At 44.1% G+C, this 27,787-nt stretch overlaps 1 protein-coding gene across 2 annotated transcripts in view; it reads right to left on the bottom strand.

Moving 5' to 3' along the window:
• Positions 1–27,787, bottom strand: part of SLK (STE20 like kinase) — a 194,639-nt gene that overhangs the window by 135,979 nt on the left and 30,873 nt on the right. For both annotated transcript variants that reach the window (XM_029610310.1, XM_029610311.1), the window contains exons 3-5: positions 23,840–23,888; positions 20,451–20,600; positions 32–104 (exon numbers count right to left, since the gene is read on the bottom strand). In XM_029610310.1, the coding sequence (XP_029466170.1) occupies positions 32–104; positions 20,451–20,600; positions 23,840–23,888 (272 nt within the window). The remainder of the gene's footprint in view (positions 1–31; positions 105–20,450; positions 20,601–23,839; positions 23,889–27,787) is intronic.

Below are 27,787 nucleotides of genomic sequence, written 5' to 3'. Positions count from 1 at the left end.
TCGTATATAAATGTAATTATAGTCTACGTACCAGTACGGCGTACCAATAAATGAATCTCTTCTTTGTAACGTCTTTGTATTTTTGGCAGACACTCCAAAGTCCGCTAGAAAATAAAGAACAGAAGAACTGAGTTACTTACATGTAGCGTGTAAACTCTGTGGCAGGATAATCACCCACAAAATTGGGTTACTTCAGATCAATGATGCTGCACGGAATGTTACAGAAAATCCTAAAAGGCTTTACTTGACTTGCACGGGAGTCAGGCCCTGCTCTGCTGCATTTCTCCTCAGTCTTATGTAAAAGCTTAAGAAGACAACTCCAAAAAGGGGAGACAAGAGGGCATGTGTGGCTTATTACCATATTATCCATACAGAACACCTGTTAGAGGAAAGCAACTTAGTTTTCTTCATAGACAAACAGGATGACTCAACCGCCCAAATGCAAATCCCTAGCTAAAGATGTCTTTCAACAAATAAGAAGAAAAAAATGGACCATCAATGGGTGCAACAATAATATTTTGTGGAGCAAGACCCTTCTTTATTTTTGTACCTTTTTCTTTTTAAACATAAAGCAACCCAAAATGATAAAAATGCACTCTAAGGTTATGACCCTGGAGGACAGACTGATCAAACCTACTGTTCAGCTGAGAGTGAGTGTCCAAATATTAATGGGAAGTAAATGTGTGGACAGAAGTCCACGTTGTAGCTTTGTAAATCTCAGGGGAGGTCAATTTTAGATGAGCAACTGATGCAGCCATGGCTCTGATATTGTGAGTCTTGGCATGCCCTTCTGGAGTCAGATCTGCTAGCCATAATAAAAGGAGATGCTATCTGCTACCCAGTGTTTGGTTGCATCAAGTCCTGGCATATCTGAATTAGATGAAACTGAGCTGGGTGGGCAATCTAAGGGTTTTGGACCATTCCATGTAGAAGACAATGGATCTTCTGTAAACTAAAATGCAGGGCCTGTTCACCTTTCTCAGAATGGGTCCTGAGGAAAAAAAGCGTTGTAAAGATGATGACTATGGTGAAAGTCTGATACCACCACAGATGGGAACCTGGGATGAATGTGCAGCACCACCCTATTATGATGAAACTTTGTAATAGGTAAATAAGTCACTAAGGCCTGGCATTCACAGTGTCTACGAACTCAAGTGACCACCAAGAAGATTGGTTTTCTGAACTCACAAGAGTTGAGAGGCTTAAAAGTACATAACCACATTGAGGTTCCATGATACTGCAGGTGGCTTAATAAGAAGCTTTAACTGAAGTGCACCCCACTCAAATCCAACAATTAAAGGTTGCACAAAAATGGGGTTGCCTTCTATTGGAGAAATTACTTACCTGATAATTTTGTTTTCCTAGTGTAGACAGATGGACTCAGGACCAGTGGGTTTATGCTCCCCTGCCAGCAGATGGAGACAGAGCAAGCTGACGTCACAGTATATACAGCCCTCCAGTAACCCCAGCCTGCCAGTATTCTCTTCAAAAGCATTGTGGACAGACTAGCAAAAAACATGATTAAAAACAGAACTGTACTCAACCAACCAGAAACACTGAACTCACAAAAGATTCTAGGTACCCCAAGCTAGGGACTGGATGAACCCTTACCAGTAATCCCTTGGGACCCAGAGCCACATATAGGACTATTGACACACTCATGCGGCACCTGAGGGTGCCGCGCTGAGTCCATCTGTCTACACTAAGGAAAATGAAATTATCAGGTAAGTAATTTCTCAATTTCCTAGCATGTAGACAGATGGACTCAGGACCAGTGGGATGCTCCAAAGCTACTCCCCAACAAGGTGGGATGCTGCCCGCGGTCCAGTCAACACTGCACGTGCAAAGGCTACATTCTCCCAAGCCTGCATATCTAGTCAATAAAACCTGGAAAAAGTGTGCAAGGAGGACCCCGTTGCAGCTCGGCAGATATCGACGGGAGACAACAGACTAACTTCCACCCATGACACTGCCTGAGCCCTAGTGGAATGAGCCTTAACCCGAGTAGGCAATGGCTTTCCAGTATCCACATACTCGTCCGTAATCATCTCCTTAATCCAACGAGCTATGGTAGCCCACAAAGCCAGAGCGCCCTGCTTATTCCTGCCATTGAGAACAAACAGATGATCAGTCTTTCAAAAAGTCTCAGAGACCTCCAGATACCGCATAACAAGACGCTTAACATTCAAGGAGCACAAAATGCAAAATTCCTCTGCATCCCTGACCTTATCCAGGGATGGCAAAGAGATGGACTGATTCAAATGAAAGTCCGAGACTACCTTGGTCAAGAAGGATGTAACAGTACGCAGCTGTAATGCCCCAGAGTCACTGAAAGGAATGGCTCCCGGCAAGAAAAGGCCTGCAGCTTAGAAAACAGACGTGCAGAACATTTAGACACCAGGAACACAGTCTTCAAAGTCAACTACTGTGAGCAATGGCTACGTAGTGGTTGGAACGTAGGGCCCGCCAAAAAGTCCAGCATTAAATTAGGATTCCACAAAGAAACCGGTAACCTCAAGGGAGGCCTAAGATGCTTCACTCCCTTCTAAAAATGGGCCACATCAGGATGAGACAACAAAGAAACACCATTCACCAGGCTTCTAAAACTGGTAAGATCTGCAACTTGCACCTTCAAGGAATTAAGGGCCAAGCCTTTATTTAATTCATCCTGCAAAGAAATCCAGAATGAGAGGGATCTTAACTGAAGAAGAACGGTCTCTGCTGAAGCAGATCCATGTGCGGCAGAAAACGAAGGGGGGCCTCTACCAGGAGTCATCGCAAATCCGCACACCACGGAGACCTGGGCCAGTCCGGCACCACCAAGAATTCTAGCCCCCTGTGGCCTTCGATCTTGCAAAGTATCCTGTGCCCAGCAAGAGCCACGGAGAAAAGGCATAAAGCAATCTGTCTTCCGGCCAGACCTGTACAATAGAGTCTATTCCCAGGGACCAGGGATCTCTCCTGTGACTGTAGAAGCGAGGTGCCTTCACATTTCAAGAAGTCACCAGCAAGTCTAGGAATGGAAGGTCCCAGCGCTCATTAATCAGCTGAAACACCTCGGCTGACAACGCCCACTCTCCTAGGTCCAGACTCTCCCCGCTGAGAAAGTCTGCTCTTACGTTGTTTTTTCCTGCAATATGAGAGGCTGAGATCATCTGCAGATGACCTTCCGCCCATTCCATCAGCAGGTCTATTTCCTGCAACATTTGCTGGCCCTTGGTTCCTCCCTAGTGATTGATATAGGCCACCATCGTCGTGTTGTCGGACATCATGAGAAGTGCTTGATTCCGCAGCCGGTGGCTGAACTGCAACCATGCCCAGCCATACTGCTCGGGCCTACAGGCGATTGATGTTCCAGTGAGATTCTTCGGCATTCCAATGTCCCTGGGCTGTTAACTCCAGACGGTGAGCTCCCCCCAACCATGGAGACTTGCATCCATCGCGAGTACCAACCAGGTCGGCGAGAACAAGGGAACTCCCTTTTTTAGATGATCCTTCTGCAACCACCACTGGAGGAGGGAGCAGATTTCCATCGGCAAGAGGAACCGAACCGCATATTCCCGAGACTTCAGGTTCCAATGAGATAGCAGAGAGCACTGAAGAGGACACATGCATCCTTGCCCACGATACCACTTCGAAGGTAGCTGCCATCAAGCCAAGCACCTGTAGATAGGACCACACCGTCGGGCATATGGAGTTGGATCAACTGACACACTTGAGACATCAATTTCTGGATCCAAACTTCCAGTAGAAAAATTCTGTACTGTTCCGTGTCGAACCGGACCCCCAAATACTCCGATGACTGGGTGGCTGAAGATTGCTCTTGGACAGGTTTACCACCCAACCGAGCTCCTGCAATAAGGAGATCACCTTGTGTGTCACCAGGTGGCTCTCTTCCTAAGACCTGGCTCAAATTATCCAGCTGCCCAAATACGGGTGCACTAGGATTCCTTCTTTTCGCAAGGCCAATGCTACTACCACCATAACCTTGGAAAATATTTCCGGAGCAGTAGCTAGACCAAAAGGTAGAGCCCAAAACAGAGAATGGCACCCCAACACCACAAAGTGGAGAAAGTGTTGGTAATCCAATCAGATAGGAATATAAAGGTAAGCCTCTGACAGATTTATTTTATTTTATTTAAAATCTTTTAATATACTGATGCTCAAGACAAAGTCTTATCGTACCGGTTTACAGCAAAACCAGGGGAAACCATAATTAGAAGAAAGAAAGTTACAATGAACAGGGAGTACAATTCAGGACAATTGAAAGAAAAAGAATTAGTTTAACATAACGCTTCTAAAAATAATGCGAAATAGCAAAAAAAGATCCACGGAAGATTTTTTTTGCTATTTCGCTATTTTATTATTATTATTATTATTATTATATTATTATCATTATTATTTATTACTTATTTATTATTATTTTGCTATTATTTGCTATATCAAAAAAAAAATCCAAGGAAGTCAAAAAGTCCACCGACTGCACTGCCATTCTCACAAAGTGTAAGGTTTCCATGAGAAAACATGGCACCAAGTGACAACTGACCCTATTGAGATCCAAGATGGATGAAAGGAATATCGCCACATACTTTCTTGAGATGTGGGCAGTGGAACCACAGCCCTCAGTCTGAGGAGCCATTGAAGCGTGAACTCCACTGCCTGCTTCTTCTACGGGGAGTGGCAAGGGGGCACTATGATCACATCCCAAGGAATACTGCAAATTTCCAGCATATATCTTTCTCGGTCGACATGATCTCAACCCACCTCCAATAAGAGAGAGAAAGAAGTCCCCCTAATTCCTGTTCCGGAAGGTGGGCTGGCAAACCTTCATTGAGCAACTCAGGAGGATCCGCTACCCAAGGACAGTCCTCTCTTGGGCTGTCATGGACGAAAGGACTGAGACCTACCAAAAGACTGAGTCTGCTGAAAGGTCGTCCCCTCTGTAGAAACAAAAACACCTGGAACCTTAGAGACGACCCCTCATACCAAAGGGGCGTTGTATCTGCTTCTTAACCTCTGGCAACCGAGGAACTGGAGACGCACCTCACTTACTGGCTAGTTTCTCCAACTTGCTCCCAAACAAGAGTGAGCCTTTAAAAGGCATCTTGGTAAGACTGGCTTTGGAGGCTATAACAGCTGACCAATTTCGTAACCAGAGTTGACGCCTGGCCGATATCACCGAAGCCACTCCTCTGGTCGAGGTCCAGACCAAATCACAGCCTGCTCTGGCAGCAGGTACCATAACCACTCTGGAATTTTCTCCAGACTCATTGACCTCCTGAGAGAGAAGCAGACAAGATCTCAGCACTAGGGCACAACAGGAAACAATCTATAAATTCATTGCCACCGCCTCAAAGGCTTGCTTAAGAATAGCCTCAATGCATCTATCATGAACGTCCTCCAAGGCCGCTCCTCCCTCTATAGGGAGAATCATCTGCTTACAAACAGCACATATCAGAGCATCCACTTTGGGAAAACACAAATGCTCTCTCACAGTCAGATCCAGGGGTACAGGCTTTCCAATGTCTGACCCCCTTTAAAATGTGCCTCTGGGGCGTCCCTTTCCAGATCAATCAATTCCTGAATGGAAACTATCACAGAGAAAAAACCAATAGTTATCCTTTAATAGCTTGTTAAATTATTCTCCCCCCATTGTGTTCTCCAAGTTCCATACCCTGTTACAGTGTAACCCACTTATCTCGTTCCATGTAAACTGATGTGATAACACATTGAATGTCAGTGTATAAAAGCAAATAAGTAAATAAATAAGAGGATTTACATAAGGAAACCAAAATGGGAGTCATCTTCGGCTCCAACATAGCATCCGAACCAGGGACACCCAGCTGTTTCAATGTCTGGGAAATCAGGGCCGGCAGTTCAACTCTATGAAAGAACCGTAACATGGCTCAATATGGTTCCAGCCCTGGAGGAATTTCCTCATCTTCAAGGGAATCAGGATTAACCTCATCATCAGTGCATCCGGATTCCTGTTGGGAACACCTGCAGGGAAAGGAGGTGAGCCCTGGCACTTAAGGATAAGACTGAAAGAGGCAGGAGCCACCAGCTGAGAGTCCAACTGGACAGAAATGGGAGAAGCAGAGGACTGTGCCTGAAGGAAAGCTTGTAAGCCTTGAAAGAATTCCTCCCAAAAAAAAAGCAGCTGGGTCCAGACCAAGCCCAGAAGGAACTGGAGCTGGTCCTACAGAACTGCCCTCACCAGCGAAGAAGCCCATCATCAAGGGAGAACCAAGATCTGGTGTCCCTCTATTCAAAGCTGTGAGCAACCCATCATCCGAATGGGAAGAGCCAGGCTTAGCAAAATCAGAGAAAAAGACAACTCTCCCTGAGAATCTGAGCAGCGTTGGAAGGGAGTGGACAGTGGAGTGCCTCAGGGATCTGTATTGGGACCCTTACTTTTCAATATATTTATAAATGATCTGGAAAGATATACGACGAGTGAGATAATCAAATTTGCAGATGACAAAATATTGTTCAGAGCAGTTAAATCACAAGCGGATTGTGATAAATTGCAGGAAGAACTTATGAGACTGGAAAATTGGGCATCCAAATGGCAGATGAAATTTAATGTGGATAAGTGCAAGGTGATGCATATAGGGAAAAATAACCCATGCTATAATTACACAATGTTGGGTTCCGTATTAGGTGCTACAACCCAAGAAAGAGATCTAGGTGTCATAGTGGATAACACATTGAAATCGTCGGTTCAGTGTGCTGCGGCAGTCAAAAAAGCAAACAGAATGTTGGGAATTATTAGAAAGGGAATGGTGAATAAAACGGAAAATGTCATAATGCCTCTGTATCGCTCCATGGTGAGACCGCACCTTGAATACTGTGTACAATTCTGGTCGCCGCATCTCAAAAAAGATATAAATGCGATAGACAAGGTACAGAGAAGGGCTACCAAAATGATAAGGGGAATGGAACAGCTCCCCTATGAGGAAAGACTAAAGAGGTTAGTACTTTTCAGCTTGGAGAAGAGACGACTGAGGGGGGATATGATAGAGGTGTTTAAAATCATGAGAGGTCTAGAACGGGTAGATGTGAATCGGTTATTTACTCTTTCGAATAGTAGAAAGACTAGAGGGCACTCCATGAAGTTAGCATGGGGCACATTTAAAACTAATCGGAGAAAGTTCTTTTTTACTCAACGCACAATTAAACTCTGGAATTTGTTGCCAGGGGATGTGGTTAGTGCAGTTAGAATAGCTGTGTTTAAAAAAGGATTGGATAAGTTCTTGGAGGAGAAGTCCATTACCTGCTATTAAGTTCACTTAAAGAATAGCCACTGCCATTAGCAATGGTAACATGGAATAGACTTAGTTTTTGGGTACTTGCCAGGTTCTTATGGCCTGGATTGGCCACTGTTGGAAACAGGATGCTGGGCTTGATGGACCCTTGGTCTGACCCAGTATGGCATTTTCTTATGTTGATACAAGTTAGAAGCCAGGTCAGACTGAGAAGCCCTAATATGACTAGCAACACAAATAGGAGGGCGCTTAGGCTTCTTGCTTACCGGTGCTATCACAGTGGTAACTGTGTGTCTGAATGGTTCGTGCTCAAAAAAGAAATGCATTCAAAAAATAAGCGCTTAGAAGACGACGTGGCAAGGCACACGCACAAACCTGCGCGCCAAGTTATGCGTGTAAAAAAGCGTGTGTGCGTAAAAAGTGTGCACAACACATGCGCAGACCCGACACACTGCACACACCGGCCTATAGAGGGCAGTAGCACATGCACAAGAGCACACGAAAACAGCTGCCCTGGCCTACCACGCAGCATGCAAGAACAAAGCCTAAGTCGGCCTCTCAACCCGCTCAGCTGACCAATTCCCTAACCCCAATGGGAGTGGGAATGACCATCAGTACGGCGTGCCAAGAACGGAGACCGGAGGAAGTCCTGAAACCTCTCTAACTGTCTCTGATTCAAGTTAAAACTTTTTTTTTTTAAACTTACCTGAGCTCAGCACACTTACTGGCTGAGTACAGAGATGGTCTCCGGCTGCAGGGGGAGAGGGCCTCTGCTGTCACCGCCGCATTTGGCCTCCTGCACCCGCTACCTTTCAGCTGAGTTAGCAGCTAAATCCATGCTGGGAAATTCAGCTACCGGACCAAGGTACACCTCTGAGGGACCACGGTAAATCACCTCAGGAATTGTTAACTGGGGAATGGACCTTTAGGAATCACTGCAGGAGAGCAGGGCTTTCTTTTCCCAAATTTAAAATTTCTCCTTCCAAAAAGCTTGAAGCAATCCCCATAGGAAAATGCACATCCACCATCTGCTGGAGACTGAGAATATTGGCAGACTGGGATCACTGCAGGGCTGTATAAACTGTGACGTCAGCTTGCTCTGTCTATCTGCTGGCAGGGGAGCATAAACCCACTGGTCCTGAGTCCATCTGTCTACACGCTAGGAAATCTGTATTTTCAGAATTTGTCAAAGAAATTAAGTTGCTGAGATCTGATGTTATCAGTGCAATCAGTGACCTCAAGGAAGAGATTGAAGAATTGAAAATGTTTCTATGAATGAGGTATACACTGGAGAATAAAGTGATTTCACTGCATGTTTTTCTAGAAGAATGAAGAGCACTGAAAAGTTTACTAAAGAGCTCAGAAAACATCAGGACAACCTACAGAATTTTATATGGAGAAACAGCATAGGAGTCCTGGGGGTCCCAGAAACTGATAAGGCTGAAGACACAGCTAAACTACTTAATGATATGCAAAACTAAGAATATGGGACAGTAGAAAACAGAACTGTGAAATCTGATAGAACACGCAGAATTGGAAGACCACAAGCTGTAGGATGAAGATATCAGAGAACTATTGTTGTTTACCTGCATTAATATTTGAGGATAAACAAGATATTCTCAACAGCATGTATGGAAAAGATAAGACTACTTCAAGGGCAGAAAAAATTATATTTTTCAAGACTTATCTCAATATACCCTGGAGACATGGAAGATTTTTAGCCCCCTGACTACTTTGTTGTAAGATAAATGCTTAAGATACTATTAGAGTTTTCCCTTTGACTTACAATAGTCCTTTCCATCATAAGAGAATTGTATCACAGATTTGGAGGACTGCAGGGATATAGTCAATATTGCTGGAAGAGTTAAAGCTACAGAGGTCCTTCTTCATCTATCTCATCGGAGTGGTCAGAAGTTTCCCTTAGAAAGCAATGCAGACATAGCCATAGGAAGAAAATGAGATAGTTTGCTCCTGAACCCTCCAATGGAGAGTGTGTCTCCCTATTTTGGGATACGAGTTATGTTACTATAGATATTCTCAGTGTATTTTAGTGTTTCTGTTTAACTGCTTGTTTTGATATAGATGACTAAGCTTTCATTCATTCATTCTCTTCCCTCTTTTTTTTTTTATACCACGATGCCATGTTGCACACATGCTTGAGGAGGTATATAATAAATGGCAAGATTTGTTGTACATACTTGTAGAAAAGTTGAACAAAAAATATTGTTAACACTGTGTGATGGGTGGCACTCACTCCTCCTGTTTTTTTTCTTTCATATACTCTCCTTTTCTAATTGATTTTTGGGGATTTTTCATAGGGGTAGAGTAGGGGTGGGCAATTCCGGTCCTCGAGGGCTGCAAACCAGTCGGGTTTTCAGGATACCCCTAATGAATATGCATGAAATAGATTTGCATACAACTGAGGCAGTGTGTATGCAGGTCTCTCTCATGCATATTCATTAAGGATATCCTGAAAACCCGATGGTTTGCAGCCCTCGAAGACCGGAATTGCCCACCCCTGGGGTAGAGGGTCTAGTTGGCAGTTTCATCTTCTATTTTTTATTGGTAGCCGAGATTATATTATCCGCTTTTACCCACGCTCTTTCTTGTAGTGACTGTGGATATTTGGGTTTTCCTTTGGGGGGAGAGCATGTATATTTATTTATTTTATTTATTAAATTTTTTATACCGATATTAGTGGGGACATCATATCGGTTTACATCAAACAAAAACATAAGAATGGAAATGGAAGTTACATAAAACAGGGAATGGGGATGGCAGAATAGGAACTGAAAGAAAGTAGATTGAAAGTACATAGGAATCAGGCTACTCTGAAACAAATGAGAGCCAATAATTTAACGTTTAGCATAATATTTGTGAACTTTGTACAGGGTTCAGGGGGGGTTTGCATGGAGGGTTCAGGAGTGTTTGCTATGGGCTGGAGAGGGAGTTCCCTTTTTCCCAGCTTTGGGTTCTAGTCCGGTGTTTGGCTGATTTCCTAGCAGACTGAATTATCTAGGAATTCAGGTTGGATGGGGGATGAATGTTTGGGATTGTTTATTTTGTTTGCTGTTACTCTCTCTGCCCTGGAATTGTTATTGAGATCCTATCAGTTATTGGACTTACTACTCTGTTATAATTATGCCATTAATGTTTAAATTTTCATACTGCTTGTTGAATGTGAAGTGGCTGAATGCTTGGCAAAATGAAGTATGCTCCTCAGAGAAACCTCTCAAAAAAGGTTTTGGTATATTTCATACAAGACATACATTTCAGATTAGGTATAGTTACCCCTCAAGAGTAAATGTATTGCTTATTTTGCTTCTGTTAAGGTTAAAAAGAGGATGTAGGTAATCGATAAACCCAGAAAGGACTAGTTGAGGAGGGGAGCAGTTATGTAAGCTTACCTTGGTCTCTATGTACTCCCTGAATGTTAATCAAATTGAGTTTATACAGTATCTGCATGTTTTTCTGATCTTATGTATATTCTGAGGGTTGATTATTTGTTGGGGAGATTTTAGTATGGTTCTTTCTCCCCTGTAGGATAAAACTGGCTTGATTTCTAAGTACTTAAGATGCAATACTTGTTTGAATAATTACTACATTATAGTGGATTTGTGGATTCTTGGCAATTCTTGTATCCGAATGCAAGGCTTTTACCTTTTATTTTCCTTTGCATAACTCTTATTCAAGAATAGATTTAATTTTCATTGATAAGGTAGAGTTGGAAACGATGTGTGTTCTGCTGAGGTGGGCCTTTCTGAATGAACTGATCATGCACCTGTTTTATAAAACATTCCTTAAATATTTGAGATCAAGGTTTCAGGGGATGGAAGCTGGATGATTGCTAAAGGATGACAAGATATATATGGCGATGTTTGAGGCTATCAAGGAATTTTTTGCGAGCAATGATAACTGGGAAGTGTCAGTTTTATGGGATGCAGCTCAAGCTACCTTCTAAAGTAAACTGATTGCCTTAAAAGCTGCTAGAAACAATGCTTGTCGAGATGTGGAGAAGAGGGTGAGAGGGGAATTGCTTCAGATTGAGCAGTTAAATCAGACATCATTCTATGCATCTGAAGGAAGTAGTATTGCACAGGTGGTCTATTTTACAATCTATCATTACCCAAAAACTGGGTAAGACCCTTAGGCAGGTGAAGCAAGTATTCTTATGAAATGAGAAAAAAAGTGGATAAATTATTGGCCAACAAGTTGAAAGGTTCTCAATTTAAATTTGGTAAAAAGACAGGTCTCCATCTGAAAAGACTGTGTGCAACGCTAAGGAAATATGTACCACTTTTGGAGAATATATGTCCCTGTATACCTAAGAACTTGCAACCAATGAAGGTGAGATTTCTATGCTCTTTTTCTGGAGTCCCTCATATTACCTATGTTACCAGATACTGCTCTTTATAAGCCTAAGAGGTATAGATATCTGTATTGGAAGTGTAGAAGTTGATCCAGGGTTTACATATTGGCAAAGGTCCTGGTGAAGATTTTTTTTTTTATGTTTAACATGCTCTATTTCCTAGATTGGCAGCATTGTATAATGATATTCTAAGCAGGGGCTCTCTTGCTTGTTCTTTTCTGATGGCCTCTACTTCTGGTATACATAATAAAGGTAAAGACCCTGTCAATTGTGGTTCTTACAGACCAATTTCTCTGCCAAATTATGAAAATAACATTTAGTTAAAATTCTAGCATCCAGAATGGAGCGGCTGTTACCCTTAATAATTAATAAAGATCAAACAAGTTTCATAAAAGGTAGGCAAGGCCTACCTACCTGTCAGATGCACTGTGACAAGGCGATAGCTAAAGCTACAGGAATGCTGGGCTGCACAGAGAGAGGAATAACTAGCAAGAAAAAGGAGGTGATAATGCCTTTGTACAGGTCTTTGGTTAGGCCTCATCTGGAGAATCTCAAAAAGGTTAGAGACAAGATGGATAAAGTCCAGAGAAGGGCAACCAAAATGGTGTGGGGTTTCTATCGGAAGACTTATGAGGAGAGGCAGAAGGATCTAAATAAGTATACCCTGGAAGAGAGATGGTGCAGGGATATATGATATAGACCTTCAGATAACTTAAAAGGTTTTAATAATGTGAAACCTTAAAACCTTTTCCGTTGGAAAGGAAACAGTAGTTTCATGACCCCTAGTTTCTAATCTCCGGGGGTGGGCGGGGAGAGGGGGACGACGACTCAAATCCAACATTAGGAAATACTTATTCACGGAGAGGGTTGGTGGATGCTTGGAATGCCCTTCTAGAGGAGATGGTGAGGATGAAAACAGTAACAAATTCAAGAGGGGATGGGGTAAACTGTCTGGATCTCTAAAGGTTATAGGTTGGAAATGAAGAAAAGGGTGCATGAGAGTAACCTGCATGGAGCGGCAGTTACTATCCTTAACTAGATGGGATTATTACTATTAACTGATTAGTCTTGATGCTTTTGGTGAAACTGCAACATCGCTATCCACTTCAACAGGGGATGTAGTGGGGGAGGGGTGGAGAGCTAGATTCAGATGACAGTCAACGCTGAGCCCTGACTTTTACGGTCTAGGTACTGATACGCAGACATCAGGGAAAAAGCACAGGACTGCTTCTACAGCCAAGATCAAAAGCAAAGCATGTTCAAGCAGCATGATGGATTGTAAATATTATTACCTTTAACAAAAGGCTTGGGGGTAACCTGCACGGAGCAGCAGTTACTATCTTATGAACTTTGCTGGGCAGACTAGATGGACATTTGGTTTGTTTGTACTGACATTACTATGTTACTATGTATTAGAAATGCGTATTCGTTTTTCACAAATTAGACAATTTCAATGGAATTGTCTAATTCATCATGGTTTGAGGATGCCGAAAAACGAACTGAATTTTTCCAAAATTTCGGAAAAATTTGTAGTTTGTGTTAGCACATGTTAACTCCCGTTAGTGCACACTAACACAAAAATTGGGACCCATGGAAAATAAAAAATGAACTGCGGGAAAAACAAAATTTCCTGCGGGGCCCGAAAATGAAGCCCGAACAGATAAAACAAAACAATGCACATCACATCTCTACTATGTATGTTACATTTTGGATTTGATACATCATGCGAGACGTAAGGGGGACAATGCTTTGCTAATTTCTTAGGATGCTGAGAAAGCATTTGACAAGGCCGAGTAGTCATCTTTTTAATTACTTCGTAAATTTGGTTTTCGGGAGAATATAGTCTTCACTCCAAGTCTCAGATTAGAGCGAAGAAAGGCTAAACAACTATCAGCATGGTTAAAAGGTGAGGCGAGAGAGGCTATAATAGCTAAAAGAACAACTTTCAAGAAAATGAAAAGGGGTCTAAATGAAGAAAACAGGAAACAGCATAAGCACTGGCAAGTTATATGCAAAGCATTGATAAGGAAGGCAAAGAAAGAAGCTTGCTATGTAAGCAAAAACTCATAAAACATTTTCAGGTACATTCGAACTAAAAAGCCTGTGAAGGAGTCAGTTGGACCATTAAATGATCAAGGAGTAAGAGAGGCACTTAAGGATGACAAGTCCCTAGCAGAGAGAATAAATTAATTCTTTGCTTCGGTCTTCACAAGGAAGATAAGGCAGATACCTATGCCAGAAGTGATATTTAAAGGTGATGAGTCAGAGAACTGAAACAAATCTCAGTGAACCTGGATGATATATTAGGGCAAACTGACAAACTAAAGGCTAGCAATTCACCTGGACCAGATGGTATACACCCCAAAGTGCAGAAAGAACTGAAAAATGAAACTGCGGAACTGCTTTTGGTAATTTGTAAACTATCATTAAAATAGTACCTGGCAACTGAAGGGTTGCCAATGTAATACCAAATTTTAAAAAGGGATCCAGTGGTGATCCAGGAAAGTACAGACCAGTGAATCTGATGTCTGTGCCAGGCAAAATGGAAGAAACTATCATAAAGAACAAAATTTCTGAATGTATAGCTAAATAGGACAAAGCCAATATGGATTTAACCAAGGAAAGTTTTGCTTTGCCAATCTGGTACAATTTTTTGAGGTTGTAAATGAATATAAGAACATAAAAAGTTGTCATACTGGGTCAGACCAAGGATCTATCAAGCCCAGCACCCTGTTTCCAACAATGGCCAATCCAGGCTACAATCACCTAGCAAGAACCCAAATGTTAAATAGATCCCACGCTACTAATGTCAATAATAGCAATGGCTATTCCCTAAGTCAGCTTAATAGCAGTTTATGGACTTCTCCTCCAGGAACTTATCCAAACCTTTATTAAACCCAGCTACACTAATTGCCCTAACCACATCTTCTGGCAATGAATTCCAGAGTTTAACTGTGTTTTAAGTGAAAAGGAATTTTTTCTGATTTGTTTTAAATGTACTACTTGCTAACTTCATGGAGTACCCCCTAGCCCTTCTAATTAACTGAAAGAGTAAACAACAGATTCACATTTTCCAATTATAGTCCTCTCATGACTTTATAGACTTCTATCATATCTCTCCCTCAGCCGTCTTTTCTCCAAGCTGAACAGCCCTAACCTTTTGAGCCTTTCCAAACCCATTATCATTTTGGTTGCCCTTCTCTCTACCTTCTTTGGTGCAACTATATCTTTTTTGAGATGTGGCGACCAGAATTGCACACAGTACTCAAGATGCAGTCTCACCATGGAAAGGATACAGAGGCATTATAACATTCCCCGTTTTATTCACCATTCCGTTCCTAATAATTCCTAACATTGTTGCTTTTTTGACTGCTGCAGTACACTGAGCCGATGATTTCAATGTATTATCCACTGTGACGCCTAGATCTTTTTCCTGGGTAGTAACTTCTAATATGGGTGTAACTACAGCATGTGCTATTTTTCCCTATATGTACCACCTTGCACTTGTCCACATTAAATTTCGTCTGTCATTTGGACACCCAATTTTCCAGTCTCATAATTCCTTCTGCAATTTAACACAATCCACATGCAATTTAACTACGCTGAATAATTTTGTCATTTGCAAATTTGATCATCTCACTTGTATCTCTTTCCTGATTTATTGAAAAGTACAGGTCCAAGAACAGATTTCTGAGGCACTCCGATTAGTCTTAAATGTGCTACTTGCTAACTTCATGGAGTGACCCCTAGTCATGATTTTAAAGTCCTCTATCAAACCCCCCCCCCCTCAGCCGTCTCTTCTCCAAGCTGAACAGCCCTAACCTCTTCATCCTTTCCTCATAGGGGAGCTGTTCCATCCCCTTTATCATTTCGGTTGCCCTTCTCTGTACCTTCTCCATCGCAACAATATCTTTTCTGAGATACGGTAACCAGAATTGTACACAGGTATTCAAGGTGCGGTCTCACCATGGAGCTATACAGAGGCATTATGACATTTTCCATTTTATTCACCATTCCCTTCCTAATAATTCCTAACATTCTGTTTGCTTTTTTGACTGCTGCAGCACAGTGAGCAGACGATTTTAAAGTATTATCCACTATGATGCCTAGAACCTTTTCCTGGGTGGTAGCTCCTAATGTGGAACCTAACATCGTGTAACTACAGCAAGGGTTATTAACACTAGCAGTCGTCACTCTATGTTTGCTTTGTCCGTCGAGATGTCCCCCTATACCTCATAATCTTCTTTGTTAACCTTTTTACCTGTCTCATATTGATCACTCTGACACTGATGTTGGTTGAATAAGGCCGCAGCTTTTGTTTTATACATTATATCTTCCAAAAACCCTTCCTGGGTACCCGGGCCAGTAATCCGTGTCCCACGCTGCCCGCCGTGGTAACCGAGCAAGGCAGCATTAATCCTTTTGGCCCCCCGCCTTGTCCACCAGCAAGGGGGCCCAGCCCATCAGCACTTTCGACTCCGTCATCTTTTGCGCTTCCTCAGCGCTAATCGGCTACCCAGCCGTCTTTCGCTACCTCCGGCACCACTTGCCATAGGCCCCAACCGACCCGGGTTACCGCCTCCCACCAAGCTGCGACGATGTATCACCACACACTGTAACATGGTTAAATCAAACTAACATACATTTTCTACCTGTTTCGTATATATGCTTATGATTTTAACTCCACATCTTGTTATATTAACATTATGATGCTCCCTTTCTCCTCTTCGTCCTGTAGGGTGGGTGGGTGGGTTCTCGTCGGGGGTGATCCGAAAAGGATCACCCCCTCGGGCGTCGATGCTCTTTAAAGGGCCGTCGACGTCATCTTCCCGCTCCCTGTCGTTTCCTTAGGGCGTCATAGCCCCGGGCGGGGCTACAATGCTGTGCTCCCGTTTTCCCAGGAGAGGGGCGAGGGAAGCACTCGCACCCGTGGAGAGAGTGCTCTCCTGTGCCCCCCCCCCTTCCCTCCGTCCACGCCCGGGGACGTCGCTGCGGTTAAGGGTGGGCTCCTTTTAGGTGAGGCCCACCTATTTTTCCCTATATGCAACACCTTGCACTTGTCTGCATTAAATTTCATCTGCCATTTGGATGCTCAATCTTCCAGTCTTGCAAGGTCCTCCTGTAATGTATCACAATCCGCTTGTGATTTAACTACTCTGAGTAATTTTGTATCATCCGCAAATTTGATTACCTGGCTCGTCTTATTGCTTTCCAGATCATTTATAAATATATTGAAAAGCACCAGTCCAAGTACAGCGAGTCACACAGGAACACCTTGCTCCAAGCACCAATCCTCAAATACCTTCCAGACTCTCACATATGCCAAGGAGGTGGAAGACTTCCTAGCTTGCAAAAGAGTAGCAATAACCTCCTCAGAGTAGCCCTTGTCCCTTAAGCTCCTCCTCTCAAAAGCCAAGCCATGAGACAGAAGTAATCCACCTGATCTGAAAATATGGGGCCTTGCCACAACAGCTTTGGCAGATAACAGAGCCGCAATGGGCCGTCTACTGCCAGATTTACCAGGTCTGCGAGCCAGGGCCTCAGAGGCCCCTCTGGTGCCACTAGAATCATGTCTTCTTGATGGATCTCCACGCACTGCAATATCTTGCTCACCAACAGCCATGGCGGAAACACTTATAGCAGGACGTCCCTCAGCCAGGGAAGAACCAAGGCATTTACTCCTTCTGCCCTGTGCTGTCTTCTGCAATTGAAGAAACGGGCCGCCTTGGTATTTCACTGCATTGCCATCAAGTCCACGCATGGCAAGCCACATGGGCATGTCCCCCAATAGCTGCCCACGGGAAAAGAACGCTGACAAAGGAGAGGAGCACGGGAGAAACCTTCGAACACCGAGCCGTGCTCACTGAAAACTGCCCACACCCGACAGAGCCTTTCATCGGCAAGCCCTCACAACTGGTTTTTTTTTTTTTTTAAAACTTTAAGAAGCGGAGAAAGGAACAGAAGAGGCACTTTCCTGTGCTGAAGATGGGCAGCAGGCTCCTATAATCCTCATGGGGCAGAGGGAGCTGATTCACCGACTTTCTGGGACAGAGCAAATAAGGGTCCCCAACCCCCCTGCTTGTCCACCTCAAGACCAGGAGGGATAGCCCCACCAGGTCCTGCCAACCCCTCCTGGGAGGAATTACAATTTTTTTTTTTTTAAAGTTTAGTCTAGACTGCAGATATGCACATCTATTATCTGCTGGAGATAGAGAAATACTGAGGGACTGCAGGATGCACACTAAGTTATATGGCAGTGTCAGTTAAACTTTCTCTGTCTCCATCTGCTGGAAGGGAGACATAAACCCAGGAGTCTGGACTGATCTGGGTACAAACAGGGAAAGAGCTCTTATGGATCATTAAAAAATGATTGTTATTATTTGCTTGCCTATTATGCGTTTTATCTTTATTTGAAATACAATAAACCTGAACATAAAGAATATGCATTTACAAATTTTGGTGATACTAAGACAAAAAATCTCTCACAATTTAAGGGGCCAGTTCATTTAAAGCCTGTACTAAAATTGTTAGACAGCTTTCTGTGTCATTTTCTCTGGTGCTGCCATTAGGTGACTTTGTCAGAAGGATACAGTATACACAGACCATTTATTAAATTCAATTAAAATAATTTTGCATATCAAGTATACCTTGGTTGAGAAAATCCCAGTGCTATGACTTGTTGACAGAGTCATGTGAATTGAAATTAAATAATCCACATAAAATAATGCCTAGTTGTAAACAGAAATCTTTCATCGCAAGTCTGCTAGTGCTGGTTTATATCACATATAAATTGCCATATTTTTAGCTAATTTCACAAAGCATTCATTTTTTGGGGGGTGGGGGAAGACAGGAAAGAGTTATAAGTATTATGTGGAGAGGCATATACAAACAAAACAATTTTTCTTTATGAAAATCAATTTCAATAGAGTATATGTGTTAGTTTGGGTCAACCAGAAAATGCACTCATGCATTCATTTAAGAAAATCTATTTCTGCTCTAAAGCAATTCAAAGCCAACATAAAAAGGAAAGAAATTATCAAGAAAATAAATTGATGACAGCAATCTGACTACTGTTCAAAGGCAATGACTAGTTTAGTTTATTGTATTTTATATACCGTCACATCAGACGTGCCTTCACAACGGTTTACAGAGATCATAACATATAGTAAATACAATACATTTATAAAATAGTAACAACTAACTATTAAAATAAGGAATAAGTTAGTTATTAAAATCAGTAAAAGCAAAATAAAATCAGTTAAAATCTATACTAATAAACGAAGCTTGACCGACGTGCCGCAAATGCGCAGTAGAGACCAGCTCTACCGCGCATGTGCGGGCGAGCACGTCGGTCTGAGCGTCAGAAAAAAAGAAAAAACAATGGCGGCGTCCAGTGGCAGCGGCGGCGGCGTTGGGTGGCGGCGTCCGGTGGTAGCGGCGGCGGGTGGCAGCGGCGTTGGGTGGTGGCGGCGTCCGGTGGTAGCGGCGGCGGCGGGAGGCAGCGGCGGCGGCGTCCGGTGGGTAGCGGCGGCGGCGTTGGGTGGCGGTGGCGGCGGGTGGCAGCGGCGGCGGCGGCAGCGAGGGAGGAGAGAGAGAAGGAGAGACTGACAGAGAGAGGGAGGGACTGAGTGAGAGGGGAGGAGAGAGAGGGAGTGGGACTGAGTGAGAGGGAGAGAGGGAGTGGGACTGAGTGAGTGGGAGGGAGGGAGTGGGACGGAGGGAGAGGGGGGGACTGAGTGAGGGGGGAGGGAGATAGAGAGGGAGTGGGACTGAGGGAGGGAGTGGGACATAGAGGGAGAGGGACTGAGGGAGAGAGAGGGAGGGAGTGGGACAGAGGGAAGGAGTGGGACAGAGTGAGTGGGACAGAGTGAGAGGGAGGGAGGGAATGGGACTGAGGGAGAGTGAGAGGGAGGGAGGGAGTGGGACTGAGGGAGAGTGAGAGGGAGGGAGAGAGGGGGGAGGGAGGGACTGAGTGAGAGGAGAGGGAGGAGTGGGTGGGAGGTAGGGGGTGGAGGGGAGAGAGAATGAGGGGGAGGTGAGAGACAGAGGGATGTAGCCCTTTTTAACGGCTTAACGGCGGTGGCAGCGAGGGAGGAGAGAGAGAGGGAGGGACTGACAGAGAGTGAGGGACTGAGTGAGAGGGGAGGAGAGAGAGGGAGTGGGACTGAGTGAGAGGGAGGGAGTGGGACGGAAGGAGAGGGGGGGACTGAGTGAGGGGGGAGGGAGATAGAGGGAGAGGAGGGAAGGAGTGGGACTGAGGGAGAGGGGGAGGGAGGGAGAGAGAGGGAGGGAGTGGGACAGAGGGAAGGAGTGGGACTGAGGGAGAGGGGGAGGGAGTGGGACTGAGGGAGAGTGAGTGGGACTGAGAGAAGGAGGGAGGGAGGGAGGGAGTGGGACTGAGGGAGAGTGAGAGGGAGGGAGAGAGGGGGGAGGGAGGGAGTGAGACTGAGTGGGAGGGAGGGACTGAGTGGGAGGAGAGGGAGGAGTGGGAGGAGTGGGTGAGAGGGAGGGAGGTAGGGGGTGGAGGGGAGAGAGAATGAGGGGGAGGTGAGAGACAGAGGGATGTAGCCCGTTTTAACGGGCTTAACGGCTTGTATAAGAATAAAATAACAAAAAACCACAGAACGGGAGACAAACAATAAAAGGAAGCGGCCAGATCAGTTCAAGATGCTGGTATTGCTGGTGAAACTAGTTCGTGTCTTGTTACCAGCTTCATTATTTGGTGGTCGGGGTTGACAGTTCATATTCAGTAAAAGCGCATTTAAATGCTAGGTGGAAAGAGAAATTACTGTCAAAATGTGCAAGGAACTTACCCAGTTTAATATCCCCATCTAGTGTAAACAGGATATTGCCAGCTTTCAGATCCCGATGAATAATCTTATTTTCATGTAAGTAATTCAATGCCTCCAAAGTCTGCTTACAAACTACTCGAATCTGAGGTTCTGTTAAGGGTCTCTCAAGCTCTGGAATACATTACAATTAATTCATTTTTACACTTTTCTTTTCTTCATTGTTCATTCTGTCTTTAATATTTAGATTTCCAGGCCACTCACTATAAATCAGGAAACAAACCATCACTTCAAAAGCCAACATGCCACCAAGGAAGTATTTCCCTAAAATGTACACATCTAAAGATTGTAGGTTTTCTGCATTCTATTTTAGGTTGATATTTCCCATTTGTTTTTTAATATTCTTTTTGTACATTTTACTGAAACTTTGTAAATACTGTACAAACTCCATACCAAAAACCAGCTACCGGTACTTAGTATACAACTTTACATTAAGTTCTTCTGCATAACATTAAACATTCATATAACAAAAAAAATATTTTCTGTCTTGTGACTGAATTTGGCATCATTTCAATGTTTTACTTACACTTTATGGGTTTATTTATGCTGGGCACACATAGGGATGCCACCACACATATCTATACAGAGCCTTTCTGAATGCACTGGATCATCTTCTGAAGGATCTATTAAAGGCACTTATGATGTTACCACTCCCATTAGGAGTCCAGAAACAAATATAAAAAAAAAACTACTAGTAAAAATCTGAAGTTATATACAATCAAGGCCAGAACCAAAGATGTCAGCATCTGAGGTGAACTTTAAATTTACCACCGCGCTCACCAAGGAGTGGAGTTGTCGTCTAGTGGTTAGAGCAGGGATCTCTCTCTCGCTCAGCTTCAATTCACCTACAATAGGCCTTGCGGGAGACATCGCGAAAGGCGATAACACCTTGCTGCCCGGTCATGGCAGCTATCGCACAGCTTAACGCCATCCAAAAAGGTGTAGTTAAAATCGGCGTTAAGTCTGTGCGATAGCTCTTCGCAGACAGGCTAACCCAGCCCACTCCCCGCCCCTAACTCCTCCTATTTTCCGAATTTGCATCGCACCATACGATATGGTGCTATCACATGCGTTAAACACGTTTTCGCATGCGGTAAGGGCCAGTGCCTAGAAAGACACCCAGTTAGCAGCACAGACTGCAGTCAAATGGAAGGGGGGAGAGGGGCATGAATGGGTGGAAGGTGAGAGGGGAGAGCACTGGTGCCTTGTAACAGTTGTTCCTGAGGCACTTGTCTCATTTCATTCAGTATTACCGTGAACCTGTATACATTATATTGATAACTGTTTCACAACCAGGCCAGAGAAGAGAAAAAATGAGGTTAATGTAAGGAAAACAGATGTCATGCCTAAGTGCTGGGTGACAAGGATTTCATGTAAGCAAACCATGATAATACCACTATTAGTTTATTTCTTTTCTAAGGAATTGGGATTTGGGGGTGATGTATTCTTTTTAGGAGGGTGTAAGCAGTGAGACATCTGGATTATAAAAATGCATATGTTTTAATTCAAATATAGGAAAAAAAATAAATGTTAGCCACATCTCAGAATATATAGTTTAGCTCTATTCAAAGCTATTTTTTTTAGCATAATGTGCATAGCCACAGGTTAAGAAAATAGATGTTCATTAAATTAACTGCTGGCACACTTTTTTTAAAACATTCTTTTTGATCCTCCATCTTAACATTGCCATGATATTAAGTCAGAGGAAGTATAGAAAAGCAGTATTTTCTGCTTTTCTTTCAACTTTTTGGGCTCCTGAAAACTTAACACTTGCTCGGGGCAGGCAGTAAATTTTGAGGGTAAAAATGTACGCGTTGGGTGCACATTTTTTTTTTTTTGGCATCGGGGGGGGGGGGGGGGGGGCGGGGGAATAGCTAATAGCATAATTAACATGAATTTACAAGTGATGAGCTCTATTAGTTTCGCGGGGTGGGGGTGGGGGGGGGGGGGTTGTTGGACGCTAATCCAAAACACACATCCAACCATGGGTTAACCAGTGCATCGGCCTGTTTGAATATAAAAATCTATGAATATTGTGTTAATGCTCTGATTTTAATACACTTGATAAATAGACCCCCAAGACAATTAAAGTAATTAGAAATACTAGTTGTACTTAGAAATGTATGAACATTTCAGCACATCTTAATTGAAAATAATATCGTTTTATAACCTAGGAGTCAATACCATAGGCATAGTGGGGTACATTTTCAAAAACAGTACGCGAGCGAACAAAAGTACGCCGGGGGTCGGCGCGAGCAAGGGGGTGCACATTTGTGCAACCTGCGCGCGCCAAGCCTGGTGCGCACTGCCTGTTCCCTCCACCTCCACCTCCCCTCACCTTCCCCTACCTAACCCAACCCCCCAGCCCTATCTAACCCCCCCCTACTATTGTTGGCAGATTTACACCTGCCAGAGGCAGGCGTAAATCGCGCCATCACCCGACCCGGGGGCTGGTTCGGAGGCCTCGACCACGCCCCGGGCCGGCGTCATGCCCCTGACACCTCCCGCCCCGAAATTCGCGCCGCCCACCCGACACGCCCCCTTTGCAAAGCCCCGGGACTTACGCGCGTCCTGGGGCTTGCGTGTGCCCCCGAGCCTATGCAAACTGGGCTCGGTGCGCGCAGGGGCCTTTTAAGAGGGTTACGCTCATAACTTATGCGGGTAACCCTTTTAAAATCCGGCCCAGTGAGTTTTAGGAAAGAACAGTGTACGCATTAAACAGTAAATTGTAAATTTTAAGAACTGGCGTGCGCAAAAACCGGGAGATATGCGCGTGGCTGGGCCGAGAGCATTTTGAAAATGGCCCAGCCATCTCCCATTATGTGCGGAAGTGTCGGGCTCTATGAAAAAGGCGAGCCTTGGTCTGGGTGGTATGGGGGTTGACCCCAGGAAACACGCATCAGCTGCCGGCCAGCGTGTGGAACTCACTTCTTTTCTTCAGATGAAGTAAATTCCAAAACAAAGGGAAAAAAAGGTAGGAAGAGGGGTTTAGGGATCAGAAGAAGAGGGGAAAAGGGAGGCAGAGTAAGTAGGCCCAATCGTGTCGCTGAGTGAGTCTTTTAAAATCCCCCCCTTTGCACGCGCAAGTCACCACTTACACGCACGCCGATACAAAATCGGCCTGCGCATGTAAGGTGGGTAGTGGAATTTATAATATGTGCTTCAGCGCATGCTTGTTATAAAATTGGCGCGTCCATGTGCGCGCGCTGGGAACCGCGCATCTTATAATCTACCTGTAAGTGCACTACATATATTTCAACATATACAGTTTTTTAAATTCAAAAAGTATTTTAGGATTATTTATCGTTAGCTCCATATTTATTTTAATAGCTATTGCACAAAATACTACTCACCCAGCATCACTGCATCTACTGCTCCACCTGCACAGAATTCAATCAGGATCTTTAAATTAGGAAAGAAAAGATAAAACAACTGAATTACTGAACTGTGTCAAAATTATCAGAGGTCATTTATAAACATTTGAAATTCCATTTTATTTCACCAAGTTAGTCTCAAGGTGGATTACAATTACATTTATAATAGAATTACTATACATTGTATTTAGATATTCAAGCCCAAAACAGTTAACCTTACAGCTCTTTAGGTTTTGTAAAAGAAAATGTTCAACTGAATCCTATGAACACCTGACAGCAGTTAGATTCAGTTTTTCAGCAGAAAACTGTCTTTATTCTGCAAAATTCAGAGGTATACAATAAGTTGTGCACTGAAATAAATGTATGATGCAGAGCTAAATATGTCTGCAGCTGGTCCAAAAATATTTTTTGCAGCATAAGAAAAAAGCAAGTTTGCTTACCATAAATGGTGTTTTCCGTAGATAGCAGGATGAATTAGCCACGCTGTCTGGAAGCGCCCCCTGGCAGCCCTGTGCGGGAACTTCATAGAACTTTCAAAACTTTGCTCCTGCACGCCTGCGTGGTGCTTTCCTGCGCAACTAGCTGTTTCTCCTCAGTTGATTAGATAGCAAAGGAACAGAAGCATATAGGAAGGAAACAGAGAACAGGTAGAAGGATAGAGACTGACCAGGAAGGTGGGTGGGGATGCATGGCTAATTCATCCTATCTACAGAAAACACGGTTTACGGTAAGCAAACTTTCTTTTTTCCCCGTAGATAGGCAGGCTGAATTAACCATGCTGTCTGGGAGTCTCCAGCTAAGGAACTACGAAGCACAGGCAGATGTTGTATTTGAAGTGTTCTGTACATTCGGGCATGAGTAGGCTCATCTGTGCTTCGTGTCCCTGTGAGATGTGGGCAGTCTTGTGAGCACTCTTAGGAATTCGTAGCATAATGTAGAATCTCCTGCCACATGGAAGCATCAGAAGTGGCGTGCACTGAATCAGCCAGTTTGCAAGTGTCCGTTTTGTGACTGACAATCCTGGGGCATTTGGATTGAAGGAAAGAAAAAATTGCGAATGCTTATTTGGTGCACTAGTTCTTTGTTTATAATAAGCCAATGCTCTCTTGCAATCCAGCGTATGTAGTAGGGCCTCTCAGCTGGATGTGTGCAGTTTAGGAAAGAAAGTCAGCATTATCATTTGATTAAGGTGAAAAGCAGACTGTACCTTCAGAAGAGATGGATGGATGTGTCCGTAGAGTGACTTTGTTATGGAAGAATTGTAGATAAGTTGAGTAATGAACCAGCGCTTGCCAACGTTCTTGCTACTAGAAATAGAACTTTCCAGGTGTGAAATTTCAAGGATGAAGTTTGCATCAGCTCAAAAGGCGAAAGCATCAATTTCTCTAGTACGACGTTCAAGTCCCAAGGTACAGATGGCCATGAGATCGGAGGTCGTAGTCTCAGAGCACCTTTCATGAAATGGGATATGGGTGTACAGATATGGAAGTACCCTGAATCGTTAGGTGGTAGGCTGATATGGCATTGAGGTGTACCTGGATGGATGACACTGCCAGCCCAGACACATATAAGTGTAAGAATTCCAATGGTTGCTCTGGCGAGGAGTGAAAAGGGTCTAATGATACAGAGTTGCATCAATGATGGTATCTGTGCCACTTAGCTGCATAGTTTTTTCTCATAGACAGTCTTCTTGAAGAGGTATGTATATGCTGAATCCCCATTGTGATAGGGAGGTGGCTTAGTAATTCCCTTTCAATCTCCATGCCATTAGATGGAGGGAATCATGCATGAGGGGTAGTAGCGACCCCGTTTCCTGCATCAGGTTGTCTACTCTGTTTGAAAGAAGAATCGGTCGTTGAACTGAGACGTGTATGATGTACATGTACCATGATTGCCGGGGCCATGCCAGTGCTATGAGTATGACATCAGGACTTCTCTGCCATGCATTTTTGGATCACCCGAGCTATCAGTGGAAGGGGGGGGGGAACGCGTATAATAAACTCCTCGTCTAGGTCACCAGAAAGGTGTCCTCAGCTAGCCTGCGATTGCTGGAGTACAGAGAGCAAAACCATGGAAGCTTAGTGTTGCATTTGGTGGCAAAGAGATCTATGCGGGGCATTCCCACATTCGGAACAGGGTGGACGCTATGTCCTGATGGAGGTCCCATTCGTGGGGATGAAATATTCTGCTGAGCCAGTCGGCTTCTGTGTTCCTTATTCCTGGCAGGTAGGTGGCCTGGAGTTGCATGGAGTGGCTAATGCCCATTCCAGCATGAGTACCGCCTTCTTGCACAGTATCTTTGAATCAGACTCACCTTCCTTCTTTATGTAGAACATGGCTACTTGATTGTCCAAGTATACCATGACGGTTTTGTGAAGGTGGTGTGAAAAAACGTGAATGGCTTAACGTATAGCTTGTAGTTCCAATAAGCTGATTTGAAATGGTCTCTCGCTGGGGGACCAAAGACCTTGAGTCTTGAAATGCGAGATGTGTGCGCCGCACCCCTTTGTGGAGGCATCCGTCATTAGCACTATCTGGTGCATCAGGAGACAGAAAGGGGCACCCAAGTGCAGCACACCAGGTTGTAGCCACCAGTGCACGTCCCATAACATTGGTGAGTCAGCTTCAGTGTTGACAACATGGGATGAGAGTGTTGAGCCCTTTGGGATTTCAGACCCCACTGCATGCAGCACATGTGAAGATGTGCATGAGAGACAACATACATCGCCACCGCCATGTGATCCAGGTTAGTATCTGTTGAGCCATGGGGTGCTGGTTGCGCTCTAACTGTAAGCAGAGATCTTGAAAGGTTCGAATCCTGCCTTCCGGGAGAAAAGCCATGCAAAGACATGTGTTTATGATTTCCCCTATGAACTGCAGGAGTTTGAGATGGGTCGAGGTGGGATTTTTCATAATTTATGATGAAGCCTAGGTTTTCCAGGCAAGCAATCATTCGAATCTAGTGGGCACGGAGTAATACTGGACTCCACGCCACAAGAAGCCAGTCGTCCAGGTAGTGGAATAGTTTTATTCCCCGTCTTCAAAGATGGACCACAGCTATTGCTAGACAGTTTGTGAATAAACATGGCACTGACGATAGGCTAAATGGCAGGACTTGGTATTGGTAGCGCCAGTTGCTGACCTGAAAACAAAGGTAGCACCAGGAAGAGGGATACGTCGGCATGTGAGCATAGGCATCTTTGAGGTCCAGTGAGCACATCCAATCGTTGGGTTGCAAAAACGGCAAAATGGTCTTCAGGGAAGTCATCTTGAACTTTTCTCGTTGAAGAAAAAGATTCAGGCCTCTGAGGTCCAAAAATTGGACTCCATCTTCCGCTTTTTTGTGGGATGAGGAAGTACTGGGAATAAAAGCCGCGAAGTTGCAGATGTCAAGGCAACTCTTGAATCGCTTACTGATGAAGTAGCAATTGGATTTCTTGATGGAGAAGAAGAAGATTCCTCTCCCCTTTTATAAGTGGAGAAATGTGTGGCAATGTTGGAAATGCATGGAAATTCAGGCAGTAGCCTTCCTGGATGATACTGAGAACCCAGCAATCTGATGTAATGTGACTCCACTCCTGGACAAAGGAAACAAGGCGGCCTCCTACCGTCTTTTGTAGCTGTGGCTGGTCTATCTTCAAAAAGGCTGCTGGGACTTCTAAGCCGGAGCTGGCGCCAGTTTCAGTGTGTGCTGGGTCCATCCACAACCACGAGTTTGAGTTTGCTGTAATTGTGGCCTTTGTGATTGGTATGAAGACTATCTGTAGCTAGTGAACGGCCTAGAACATCATCGTGGATAAAAGGGCTTCCGGTAGGTAGTATAATAATGCTTCCCGGGCGTATGTTCCAATAGCGACATAAGGGAGGACAACGCTACACTCTGTTCTTTGAGTTAGGACCCCATTTCCCTGAGTTTGTTGCCAAACA

Source organism: Rhinatrema bivittatum, chromosome 7 (assembly GCF_901001135.1).
Source record: "Rhinatrema bivittatum chromosome 7, aRhiBiv1.1, whole genome shotgun sequence".
Classification (NCBI taxonomy): domain Eukaryota; kingdom Metazoa; phylum Chordata; class Amphibia; order Gymnophiona; family Rhinatrematidae; genus Rhinatrema; species Rhinatrema bivittatum.
The sequence above is the reverse complement of the archived record's forward strand: the minus strand, read 5'-3'. Positions and strand labels throughout refer to the sequence as shown.